The sequence below is a fragment of the Saccostrea cucullata genome, unplaced genomic scaffold (genome assembly GCF_032062105.1).
Source record: "Saccostrea cucullata isolate Sc308-1 unplaced genomic scaffold, CSIRO_AGI_Scuc_v1 ctg11688, whole genome shotgun sequence".
NCBI lineage: Eukaryota > Metazoa > Mollusca > Bivalvia > Ostreida > Ostreidae > Saccostrea > Saccostrea cuccullata.
Window position 1 is genome coordinate 1 of NW_026923118.1, and position 13,004 is coordinate 13,004.

At 35.0% G+C, this 13,004-nt stretch overlaps 1 protein-coding gene across 1 annotated transcript; it reads left to right on the top strand.

The window, feature by feature from the left end:
• The first annotated feature begins 1,128 nt into the window (after positions 1–1,128).
• Positions 1,129–12,381, top strand: LOC134263206 (myb-related protein A-like). The gene is made up of 7 exons (XM_062745520.1): positions 1,129–1,245; positions 1,378–1,489; positions 2,198–2,293; positions 6,469–6,579; positions 6,709–6,828; positions 7,452–7,520; positions 12,111–12,381. The coding sequence occupies exons 1-7, from the start codon at positions 1,148–1,150 to the stop codon at positions 12,210–12,212; spliced, it is 708 nt and encodes a 235-aa protein (XP_062601504.1). The 5' UTR covers positions 1,129–1,147; the 3' UTR covers positions 12,213–12,381.
• The last annotated feature ends 623 nt before the right edge of the window (positions 12,382–13,004 follow it).

Sequence of the window (13,004 nt, forward strand, 5' to 3'; positions counted from 1 at the left end):
AATTAAAACTAACTTTAATATATACCGATACCAGACAGACCAATAAAGCATAAATCTAACCAGTCAACAGAATCAAATCAATATTAAGGACTAGTCAGATATTTTCAGAAATATTGTAAAAAAATTTTAAAAAACTATCAATCTATAAACCAAAGAAATATTTTTAATAATTATCATTAAGTTACAATGGTGAAAACCTGCATTTATTTCACTTCCACAGGTAGATTAAATTTAAAACTCCAATTATTAATTAATTTGTTCAATTATTAAACAAGTGAATTTTTCATGTATCCATGGCTAGATCATTTTTTTTACTACGGTGCAAAACTGACATAGGTACATGTATCTGTATTAATCAATTATCTTTTAAATTTATTATTTATTCAAATAAGTAGTGATATAATATGTATATCAAGAAAAGAAAATGAAACTGCAGATAATAGTTCATTTAATGTAAATTACGCCTATTTGAACATCTATTTAAAAAACAATGCTTAAGTGCAGCTGTCAATCAATTCTAATTATCTCCAACAGTGTGCGTTCAGGCGTGAAGCGATTTCCTGTTACCCAATGTAATTTTCACACCTTTCTGTGCATTACGTAAACAGAGGAGAGACTGGCTAAATTTGACACGGATTTTTCATGCTTATTCAAGGTCCGTGTTGAATGTTCTTGCGTCTCAATATTATTGTTAATATTTGAGTTATCAATTTTACATGTAAAATATATCGAGTTATTCCCCCCCCCCCCCCCACCTCATTACCTAAACATTTTTTACATGTATATTTAATTCTTTTATAATAAAGGCATGGAGGAATTAATAATTTGAGTTACGAATTTCGATTTAAAGAAAAAGAAACCCTGGAATTTCACTGTCTTTAAATATGGTGTTTAAATTTTAAGTGGACCGACGGTCCTCCTAGTCCTGAACATTTGGTGGACCTTCCAATTTTTTGGTGGACTCGGGCCGCCGGTCTACCGTTAGTGTCGAACCCTGCCAACCATATACTTGCAACCATGATTCTTGTCTAAAATGAGTCTTGCCATATATAGTAAACTAAAGTTTACAATCAGACTGGAAAAGCTCTGTACTACTGTACATGTATATAAACCTGTATTGCAGTTCCTGAACAGTCCTGGGATTCCTATGGGTAGAGTGACTTCCACTCCAGTGTGCAGTCAGCGAGAGGCAGCCACACCTACCTGTCCACTGCAGAGCAGTGCAACCAAAACAAGTCAACCCAAGTATGTTATAACTTATGGTTGTACATGGTCAAAGTATTTATTTGTTAGAATGCCAGCATTATTTTGTATGGTACATACAATAGTGGTTAATTTTAAGTCCTATTAAAGTGTTTGACCTTGACCTTGTTACAGGTCGGCCCAGTGTACCCCCAGGATTAGGAGGACCCTGCTGAATGCCACCCCCAGGACTCCCACTCCTTTTAAGGAGGCTCTGGCTGACAAGAAGAATAAAATTAATGATATGGTAAACTTTCATATGTATTACAATGCAAGTTATTCTAATAATAATGATATGCTAAATTTTAGAATCCTTTAAGGATTTAGTGGTGTCTTATGATGTCAACTTTGTCTGTATGTTTTACTGTTTTTCATTCTATCCATCCTCAAATATTGTTTTATCTCTTTTTGGCTAAAAGCTTGTGACTTTTCTGATCAGCTGTTGTTTTCAAGTCCATCTGTTTATCCAACTATCTTATGGGCCTTTTACTTAGCAAGTAAGACTAGACCTGCTGATAACATTTCTGTAAAGTTTCAGCTGGAATCTCTAAGTCATCTGTAAGAACAGCTCTCAGAAAAATTATAGGTGAAAGACCGTGAGGCAATTGCAATATGTCACCCTGACATTATTTGGGGTGACATATCTGACGTACCTATTTAAATGAGTTACGGGTAAATTTCCATTAGAAGTCCCTCTGTGGCTACTTTTGGATGAGGTCTTTGCTCTGTACCCCTATTGGGAGAGCAATTGAAATAGTATTAGGTATTTCTTGATATACAAATGTACTAATTTTTCACCCAATTATCCTTGTATAAATATAATCCATTCATTTTTGGGTTTGATGCTGTCCTAATGTAGTATTCTATGTTTTTATTGCTTGCATGTATTTTGAGAATACATATTTATGTATTTTTCTATAGGTACTAAATCTGATACACTTCTCTGTATTTACAGCCAGAAGATGTTGATGGGAAGGAAGAAAACAGACTGACATTTACCCCAGACATCGCTCAAATCACCCGGGGAGGAAAACAAGTATCTGTCAAAAAGGTTAACTCATCTGTACATTGTTTTTGCTATAAAACACTAAATAAAATTTCATAAATATCATTTTAAAAAGTGTCAAAATAGCCTTATACTGGTAAATATTTGCATGAATACATATAGTCTCATAAATTCATTCCAGCTTGTTAACACATTTATATGTAACCAAATGATCTCAATACATTTCTTTATTTATGTATAACTGGTCAAAAGCAATTACAGTTAATTCTCGATAAACCGCCACCTTTTGTAATTTAGAAATCATGGCGGTATAACGAATTTGGCGATGAATTGAATTTCCCATTTTTAGGAAACAAGAAGTAGAGTTACCGTTCTTAGAAATACCATTTAGCGTTTCTATTCTTATTATTACATGAACATGTATATAAAATTATATTTCTAAATTTAAAAATACTTCAAGTAATTTTTTTATGTATAATTTCGCTAAAACAAAATGTGCAGTTATGAAATAAAGACAAGTACATGTGTATGCTTGTAAATCTGCACGTCTGTGAACAAAAAATGCTGGGTCGATCGTCGTGATATATTGCAGATAGTACGTAAAATGAATTCTTCAATAAATTCACTGTTTATGGCATCATCGATAATGAAACGTTCACAAGTTATACTGTATAATTATTTATTTTTTTAGCAAACTTAGCATCGTTTAAGGCAGAGATCATCAAAATAATATCGCTATCGGCTTACTTTAACCAGTCTAGTCGAACCCTCAAACGAGGGTATACCCTCAAACGAGGGTTTTCCTTCCCTAAATGCAACGCTCGAAAGCAGAAGAACGATAACTCTTCTTATTTAAAAAATAAATATATTTTTTAAAAATCATAAACATACAAAAATAAATTGTCTACACCTCTGTTTTCAATTTAAAAAAAATAATAAAAATGTTTTCGTCTTTATTTTCGTCATTTCTGAGGCACAAAAGTTTGTTTACAGGACAGAGGAAATTCGAACATGCACGAAGAAAGTGTCGATAAATAATAAATAACATGCTAATTACACAAGATTTTTAATACCGGGGAAGGGAATTATATGTAGTTCAACTTTAAACAAGCAATTGTTTGTTTATTCATCCGTTTTATTAAATTATGAATAAAAAATCTAGTTGTATCAAGCATGGAGATCAAGGCACAGAATACGCTAACTTTGGGGGAGAAAAAGTCTCGATTTTTACAATAAACATATACTTTTTCGCAATACAATCTCTTTAAACATCTTTAATCTATCAAATTTGAGTACATAGCTACGAAATAATCCATCACTTTGCACGAGCATATTTTGTGGACCACACGTTTTTCCGTGAAAACGGCACTTTTTGATTTTCTGCGCATGCGCCATACCCCCGTTTGAAGGTACGGATTCCAACATCCGTTTACTCCCGTTTGACGGTTCGACTAGACTGTTAACAACTACCGCTTTCATGGCGAAGCCGTGACTAAATGATTTTTAATAAACAGAAATCAAAATTATTATAACAGTTCATGTTAAAATTATTGTTTATTAATTCTTGTTTAATTACTTAATTGCATGTACCTTGTCTGCCTTTACATGCTTTACAACAGGAATAGCGTCACAACCAATTAGCCGCGCTTCACTGACCACACGCACCTGTGGCGGTATTATCGAGATAATTGACACTTAAAAATGGACGTTTGTTATGAAAACAGGGTGGCGGATGGCGGTATGCGAATTTGGCGTTATAAAGAGAATTTTATATAGCAGGAAAAATGTTCTGAGGAAATCATGGCGGTATTGCGAAAATGGCGATGAATCGAATGGCGATAATTCGAGAATTGACTGTATTTCAACATGTAAGGCCATGTTTAAAATAATGTTTGCTTGCCCTCTCACAACTCGGGGTAAAATTACTGGGTTGGTAGGTAGGTAGGTTTGAAAATCTTTTTTAATTGTTGACGGGGAGAGAGGAATAAAAAGAAAAAAGAATTTCATGTTTTGGAATGTAGAAAAAAGTTTCTAGTGAGGCCATTTTAAGTCAGTCAGTTGGGAGAGAGCTACCAAACAATTTTTTAAAGATGGCCTAACAAACGTAGTTTTAGAAAATATTAAAAAATATAAATGCAAAACTGAAAAAAACATATACGAGGGTTGATCCAAAAGTAATGTTACAGTGTCCATATCTTTTATGTTTGGCGTCATATTATCAAATACAATATACCAAAAGATGCACAAATATAAATCTAATTAAAATTGAAATTTTAATTAAATAATGTTTATTTGAATTTATTTTATAGATGTTTAAAACATAGTGCATAGGGGTTGTCGCCGCGTTACAACGGAACGTCACGTTTTAAAGTGCATTTTTTCTTAGAATGAAAAAACCAAACACATTAAAAAAATTCTGAATAAGCACCTAATCTCCCATTTTTTAAAGACACAATTCTCGTCACTTTCTAGTCTTTAATTGAAAATTAAACGACGGCATTGGTATTTTGTGATCATAAACATTGTTGTTTTACTCTGTTGAATTGAACAAAAGGATTGTCGAAATGGAGAAAAAAAGGCTCGACGAGTTGTAATGCATTTTTGCTTCAAAATACGGAAATCATCACTAGCGATATTTTCGTTAATCAATCAGACTTACAGAATAAAGAATGTAAATAAGAGACATTATAATAGATGGTTTCAGCAATTTTGGGCGGGTGATTGGTCACTGAATGATAAGCAGAGGGAAGAAGACCAAAAGAAAGGAGTTTGGATGGAAACGTTCAATGGTGTCTGACACTGTCAAAAAAGACAGACGTATAGAGTGACATGTGAATTTTTAAGTTTGTCTTATGCTACTGTTCAAAAAATTTGACAAAGGGCTTAATTATGAAAAGAGTGAGTGTATAATGGAACTAAGAATTCTTAAAGAGAGTTTGGTGAAAGTGTTTGCGAATCACAAATATTTTTTAATGAAACGAAGGGGAAACGCTTAAAAGTATGACGGTATGTATCCATCATATGACGTTATATTTAGGTGCGGCGACTACCATAAACGCGCATTGTTTAAAATCCGATTTTTTGAGAAGTATACATCATACTCCTTTGAATTTTTCACTTCTGATTTTAAATAAATAAAGCTTTCATCATGTATAATTTTGTTGCTTTACGTCGATTTATAGCAATTTTATCAAAGTTGTGACATTACTTTTGGATCAACCCTCGTACAAAATATGTTGAAGATTAAACGAAAACTTTTTTTTAAGTTGATGGAACCACTTATGTTATATTCTTTGTTTGAGTCCACATTTCAAATTAAATGTCTGCAAATAATGATCTGCTACATGATAGAAAATTTTCTGCTGTGAACTTGCTTTAACTACCTAAAAATTGCAAATTATTAGCTCACCCGAGCCGAAGGCTCAAGTGAGCTTTTCTGATCAAAATTTGTCCGTTGTCTGTCGTTGTCGTTGTTGTCGTCGTAAACTTTTCACATTTTCATCTTCTTCTCAAGAACCACTGGGACAATTTCAACCAAACTTGGCACAAAGTATCCTTGGGTGAAGGGGATTCAATTTTGTTCAAATGAAGGGCCACGCCCTTTTCCAAGGGGAGATAATTATGAATTAGTGAAAAAATTAATGGCATTTTAAAAAAATCTTCTTCTCAAGAACCACTGGGCCAAGATAGATGAAACTCATGTGGAATCATCCACATGTAATGTAGATTCAAATTTGTTCAAATCATGACCCCCGGGGCTAGGGTGGGGCCAAAATGGCCGATCAAAGTTTTTCATAAGAATATATAGGGAAATCTTTTAAAATCTCCTTCTCAAGTACTTCAAAGCCATGATTTGTGATATTTATATGAAATCATCCTCAGGTGTGTAGATTCAAGTTTGTTCAAATCATGATCCCCTAAGGGGGTTAAGATTTAAGCCCCCCCCCTCCCCCCTCCAATCTCAGTAAACTTTCATTTCTGATCTGATATTTGCTTTCTCCTAGCCGGTGTGCTCAGGTGAGCGCTGTGGCCCCTGGGCCTCTTGTATTGTTTTCTGTGATTTGGAAATTTGTTTTAGTGTCTGTGATTAGTAAACTTAGGCCCTGCTTCCTTAGGTATAGCTCTAACATTCTTGAATATGACTGTGTAGTTTTACATTTCACAGTTTTATTATGACACCAATGCATGTATTTGTACTGAATCTGTAATGTGATCTGTAGGCTCAGCCAAAGCGCAAGATGAGAAAATGTCTGGCAACAAGATGGCTGTCACCAAGGAGAAATATAGGCTTTCCAGAGGAAAAACCAATGGTTTTATCACCTGAAACACCAGTAAGGCAAATTCCAATATTAATATTATTCAATATTATTCTTAATCATAATAATGTTAATATGGATATCTAAAGATTACACTTTTCTACACCTGTACTTTATGTTTTATTACATTTTCAAACTTTTCAGAGTAAATCGCTGCTGAATGATGCCAGTGTGCTGTTCTCTCCTCCTTCCATCATCAAGGAAACTCTACCAGAGGAAATCCTGGAGGAAACAAAACCTCCAAAAAAGGAGGCCACCAATAAGGTACAGTATCTGGGAGGTTGATCAGTGCATTAGTACTCTACTCCCAGTATGAAATTCATGCCTGTAAATTTTACAAAAAATGTACAAATAAAAAGTATTTCAGATTTGGGAAATGGCTCTAAAGAAAATAAAATAACTGCCTTTGAGAGCCAATTAACCACATTTATGGCAAATTTTTTCATGTACTGGATTATTTTCAGTTGCATCTTCATAAGTTTTGCTTTTGATATAAATCATACTTATAAAGTACAGTAGATTTAAAAAAAATGTGGAATTTGTAAATGTTTTTGATAAAATATATTTAATCAAACCATAAACTGAATTGGCCTCCCAGTCTGTGTCCATTAGGCACATGCCTTTAAAGTTGAACCATAAAAAGTATCTTCATTTGTTTTCCACTATCTTACTTTTAAATTCAAAGAAACACAAGTTTTCTATAGTGAAAAAAGTAAAAAAAAAATATATGGCATAGAAATTTGTCTTGTGTGGAAAACAAGGAAAAAAATGTCTGGAATTTATTTTCATGTCATGTTTAGAATGTTCCCCCCATAGGATATACATGTATTAGTCATGTTATGAGATCTCCAGTTTGTCATGTGAAGTTAATAAACTGATTATTTCAGAGTTCTGTGGTAAGGAAATCCAGTAGGAAAATCCAGTTTGCGGAAACAGAGTCACTCAGCAATTCAAAGGTAGGTGTCAGGACGCAAATAATACTAAAGGATTATGTATTACTAAGATGATATGCCAGTGTATATATGATGATATAGTCTCACTATATCGGTATATTATGATAGAGGGATCATTAAAACTAGTGATGAAACGATTGTCGCTGACGATCGATTGTCGATCGTTTTTGGGTGTTCGATTCCGATTATCAATTGCGTTTTTCATAATCGATTGTCGCCCACATAAACTTGCCCAAATAAACTCGTACAATTTGAATGAAACAAATACGTACGCATTAACAATACATGTAAAACGAAAGGAGGTCAACAAAAATGGCGTCCGAAGACGAAGTTAACAACAATCAAGTAGAAATTTACCCATAGATAGACCGTTCCATCGTTAAAATGATGTTGTCCTACGGACCGGGTTTAACGATTGAGTTTGTTCCCTGTATTCGTAATGTAGCGAAACAAACACGGGCAATAACTCGTACTCGGACAATCTAGAGAGTTCCAAATGTAAACATGGCAGGTAAATTTGAAGCAAGAGAAAACGTGGAGAACATTAATTGGATTGTCGTCTTTATATGGATTATTTTTTTGGATAAAAGTCATAAGCAATTAATTTGGAAGTTATTTCCAGTGCAAATCCTTTTATATTCTTCAAAATCATTTTGGAGCGGATCCACTCCGATTTGCTACATTGCAAGTAGGCCTATATGGGACGTATTCTAACTGTGGTGAGGGCTTTTACCAAGACACAGTTAGGTTATTATAACTAGGGAATGCAAAATCTGATGTCATGACAAACATTTTTAGTTTTTATGAGCAAATATGTATTTTTTTAGCTCACCTGAGCCGAAGGCTCAAGTGAGCTTTTCTGATCAAAATTTGTCCGTTGTCTGTCGTCGTTGTCGTTGTTGTTGTCGTCGTTGACATCGTTGTCGTAAACTTTTCACATTTTCATCTTCTTCTCAAGAACCACTGGGCCAATTTCAACCAAACTTGGCACAAAGTATCCTTGGGTGAAGGGGAATCAAGTTTGTTCAAATGAAGGGCCACGCCTCCTTCCAAGGGGAGATAATTATGAATTTGTGAAAAATTTATGGCATTTTTAAAAAATCTTCTTCTCCAGAACCGCTGGGCCAGGAAAGATGAAACTCATGTGGAATCATCCTCAGGTAGTGTAGATTCAAGTTTGTTCAAATCATGACCCCCGGGGCAAGGGTGGGGCCATAATGGCTGACCCAAATTTTACATAGGAATATATAGGAAAAATCTTTAAAAATCTTGTTCTCCAGTACCACTGGGCCAGGAAAGATGAAACTCATGTGGAATCATCCTCAGGTAGTGTGGATTCAAGTTTGTTCAAATAATGACCCCCGGGGCAAGGGTGGGGCCAAAATGGCCGACCCAAGTTTTACATAGGAATATATAGGAAAAATCTTTTTCTCCAGAACCACTGGGCCAGGAAAAATGAAACTCATGTGGAATCATCCTCAGGTAGTGCAGATTTAAGTTTGTTCAAATCATGACCCCCCGGGGCAAAGGTGGGGCCAAAATGGCCGACCCAAGTTTTACATAGGAATATATAGGAAAAATCTTTACAAATCTTCTTCTCCAGAACCACTGGACCAGGAAAGATGAAACTCATGTGGAATCATCCTCAGGTAGTGTAGATTCAAGTTTGTTCAAATGATGACCCCCGGGGCAAGGGTGGGGCCAAAATGGCCGACCCTAGTTTTACATAGGAATATATAAGAAAATTCTTTAAAAATCTTCTTCTCAAGAACCACTGGGCCAGGAAAGATGAAACTCATGTGGAATCATCCTCAGGTAGTGCAGATTCAAGTTTGTTCAAATCATGACCCCCGGGGCAAGGGTGGGGCCAAAATGGCCGACCCTAGTTTTACATAGGAATATATAAGAAAAATCTTTAAAAATCTTCTTCTCAAGAACCACTGGGCCAGGAAAGATGAAACTCATGTGGAATCATCCTCAGGTAGTGTAGATTCAAATTTGTTCAAATCATGACCCCCGGGGCTAGGGTGGGGCCAAAATGGCTGACCCAAGTTTTACATAGGGATATACAGGGAAACCTTTTAAAATCTTCTTTTCAAGTACTTCAAAGCTATGATTTGTGATATTTATATGGAATCATCCTCAGGTAATGTAGATTCTAGTTTGTTCAAATGATGAACGCCTGGAGGAGGGGGGGGGGGGAGTAAATTCAAGCCTGATGTGCTCAGGTGAGCGCTGTGGCCCCTGGGCCTCTTGTTTCTGTTTCTTTATTACTTATAATACAAAAAGTTGTCCTTAGAATAAACTTAATAAAATTTTATTTTTAGTTTGTTACATAAATGATAAATGCTATAAAGAAATGGAATTTTGTATTTGAAATTTTAATTACCAATTAAGTCGATCATTGATCGATTAAGCTTCTCCGATTTTGACCGATTATCGATTATGAAATTTTCCCGATTATTCAACACTAATTAAAACACCCTCTAGTGAATGAATACAAAAATACAAATTTCAAACTCTTATTATTTTAATGTGGTTAATGTATTAATTTCAAATTTAAATGTATGTGTTCATACAAAATATTGCATGGGGCACTTAGTTTTTTAGCTCACCTGAGCCGAAGGCTCAAGTGAGCTTTTCTGATCACATTTTGTCCGGCGTCCGTCTGTCGAGCTGTCCATCTGTCCGTCTGTCTGTCTGTAAACTTTTCACATTTTCGACTTCTTCTCAAGAACCGCTGGGCCAATTTCAACCAAACTTGCCACAAAGTATCCTTGGGTGAAGGGGATTCAAGTTTGTTCAAATGAAGGGCCACGCCCTTATTCAAGGGGAGATAATTGGGAATTAATGAAAATTTAGTGGTATATTTTAAAAATCTTCTCAAGAACCACCGTGCCAGGAAAGATGAAACTTATGGGGAAACATCCTCAGGTAGTGTAGATTCAAGTTTGTTCAAATCATGACCCCTGGGGGTAGGGCGGGACCAAAATGGCCGACCAAAGTTTTACATAGAAATATATAGGAAAATTCTTTAAAAATCTTCTTCTCAAGAATGACAAAGCCATGATTCATCATATTTATATGGGAGCATGCTCATGTAGTGTAGATTCAAGTTTGTTCAAATCATGACCCCCCGGGTAAGGGCGGGGCCAAAATGGCCGACCAAAGTTTTACATAGAAATATATAGGAAAATTCTTTAAAAATCTTCTTCTCAAGAATGACAAAGCCATAATTCATCATATTTATATGGAAACATGCTCAGGTAGTGTAGATTCAAGTTTGTTCAAATCATGACCCCTGGGGGTAGGGCGGGGCCAAAATGGCCGACCAAAGTTTTACATAGAAATATATAGGAAAATTCTTTAAAAATCTTCTTCTCAAGAATGACAAAGCCATAATTCATCATATTTATATGGAAGCATGCTCAGGTAGTGTAGATTCAAGTTTGTTCAAATCATGACCCCCGGGGATAGGGCAGGGCTGAAATGGACGACCAAAGTTTTACATAGAAATATATAGGAAAATTCTTTAAAAATCTTCTTCTCAAGAATGACAAAGCCATAATTCATCATATATATATGGAAGCATGCTCAGGTAGTGTAGATTCAAGTTTGTTCAAATCATGGCCCCCGGGGATAGGGCGGGGCCGAAATGGACGACCAAAGTTTTACATAGAAATATACAGGAAAATTCTTAAAAAATCTTCTTCTCAAGAATGACAAAGCCATAATTCATCATATTTATATGGAAACATGCTCAAGTAGTGTAGATTCAAGTTTGTTCAAATCATGACCCCGGGGGTAGGGCGGGGCCAAAATGGCCGACCAAAGTTTTACATAGAAATATATAGGAAAATTCTTTAAAAATCTTCTTTTCAAGAATAACAAAGCCATAATTCAACATATTTATATGGAAGCATGCTCAGGTAGTGTAGATTCAAGTTTGTTCAAATCATGACCCCCGGGGGTAGGGCGGGGCCAAAATGGCCGACCAAGGTTTTACATAGAGATATATAGGAAAATTCTTTAAAAATCTTCTTCTCAAGAATGACAAAGCCATTATTCATCATATTTATATGGAAGCATGTTCAGGTGGTGTAGATTCAAGTTTGTTCAAATCATGACCGGGGGGGGGGGGGGGGGGGGGGGGGGGGGGGGTAGGGCGGGGCCAAAATGGCTGACCAAAGTTTTACATAGAAATATATAGGAAAATTCTTTAAAAATCTTCTTCTCAATCATTTTCTAAAAAATAGCAAATCCATGATTGGTCATGGGACTACTTTTGGATTTAAACTTTACAATAAAAAGCCATTTTATACTAGTCCTACCCTTGGTGCTCAGGTGAGTGATGTGGCCCATTGGCCTCTTGTTTTTTTAAGGACAGAACTTGAAGCAGTATAATACAAGTATAATGAATACCACAATAACAGAATGAAAAACATTGCTTCAAGAAGTGCATGCAAAAAATCACATTTTCATCTCATTATACTACTGCCTCAGAAAAACCAAATTTTGCAAAGAAGTGATAGGCGTGGCATTTTAATCTTTAGGGTTACAATTATTCTGACTCTCTGCTTTTTATTTTTACAGATGAATAAAGATTATGTGAAGATTGCTTGTGGAAGAACTGATGATCAAATCCTCATGATTGATTATGCCAGGAGCATAGTTAAAAGTGCTTCTTTTATATAGCTGACGTAAAAACACAGCATTGTGAAATGAAACAAGCTCTTAACATACCGTGCAGTTTTTATGAATCAGCAAGAGGGATTTGTGTTTAAGATAAGGATTTTCCACTGTTCTGAGAAAATTAAATTGTTTGTCTTCCTGAAAATTAACATACAGAACATATGGTATCAGTTGTAGCATTGGAAATATTGTTTAAAAATCCATAAGTAATCCTATGCTTCAAAGACTATGCTTGTGAATGCAAGCAAGCACTTGTGTAGTTACTTTAAATTTTCTTGCATTTGATAGTCAGATGTAATAGTTATGATATGGCAGCTTTCATTCCTGTTTTTTTTCTTGCCTTTGTTGACAGATTGATAGAACAGTAAAAATGATATTGTAAGGGTATTGCTAGGATTGAAGTAAATTTGTCAATTCTTGTATAAATGAACATGTACATGTGCAAAAGCTGCTTTCATAATATGCCTTGTTGTTTATTACTGGAAGCAAGCACTGATAATCTGTTATGACATATTTCTTACTCCATTGATTTATTAAGACTGAATGTAATTCAGTGTATTCGAGAAGATTTCATGATTCAACGATTTGATACTACATTTTCCAACAGGTTATAAAATTTGCACATTTTTTTTAAGAGTTGTTTATTGGTTATGTTTTGTTGTATTTAAGTGTAGCTATTTATTTGTAGTAGTTTCTTTTACAATAACTCTGTAAAAATGTAATAATTGTCACCATTTATTTCATAACTGTTATAATTATTTAAATCATATGTAATTTTTATGCCCCGCCATGAAT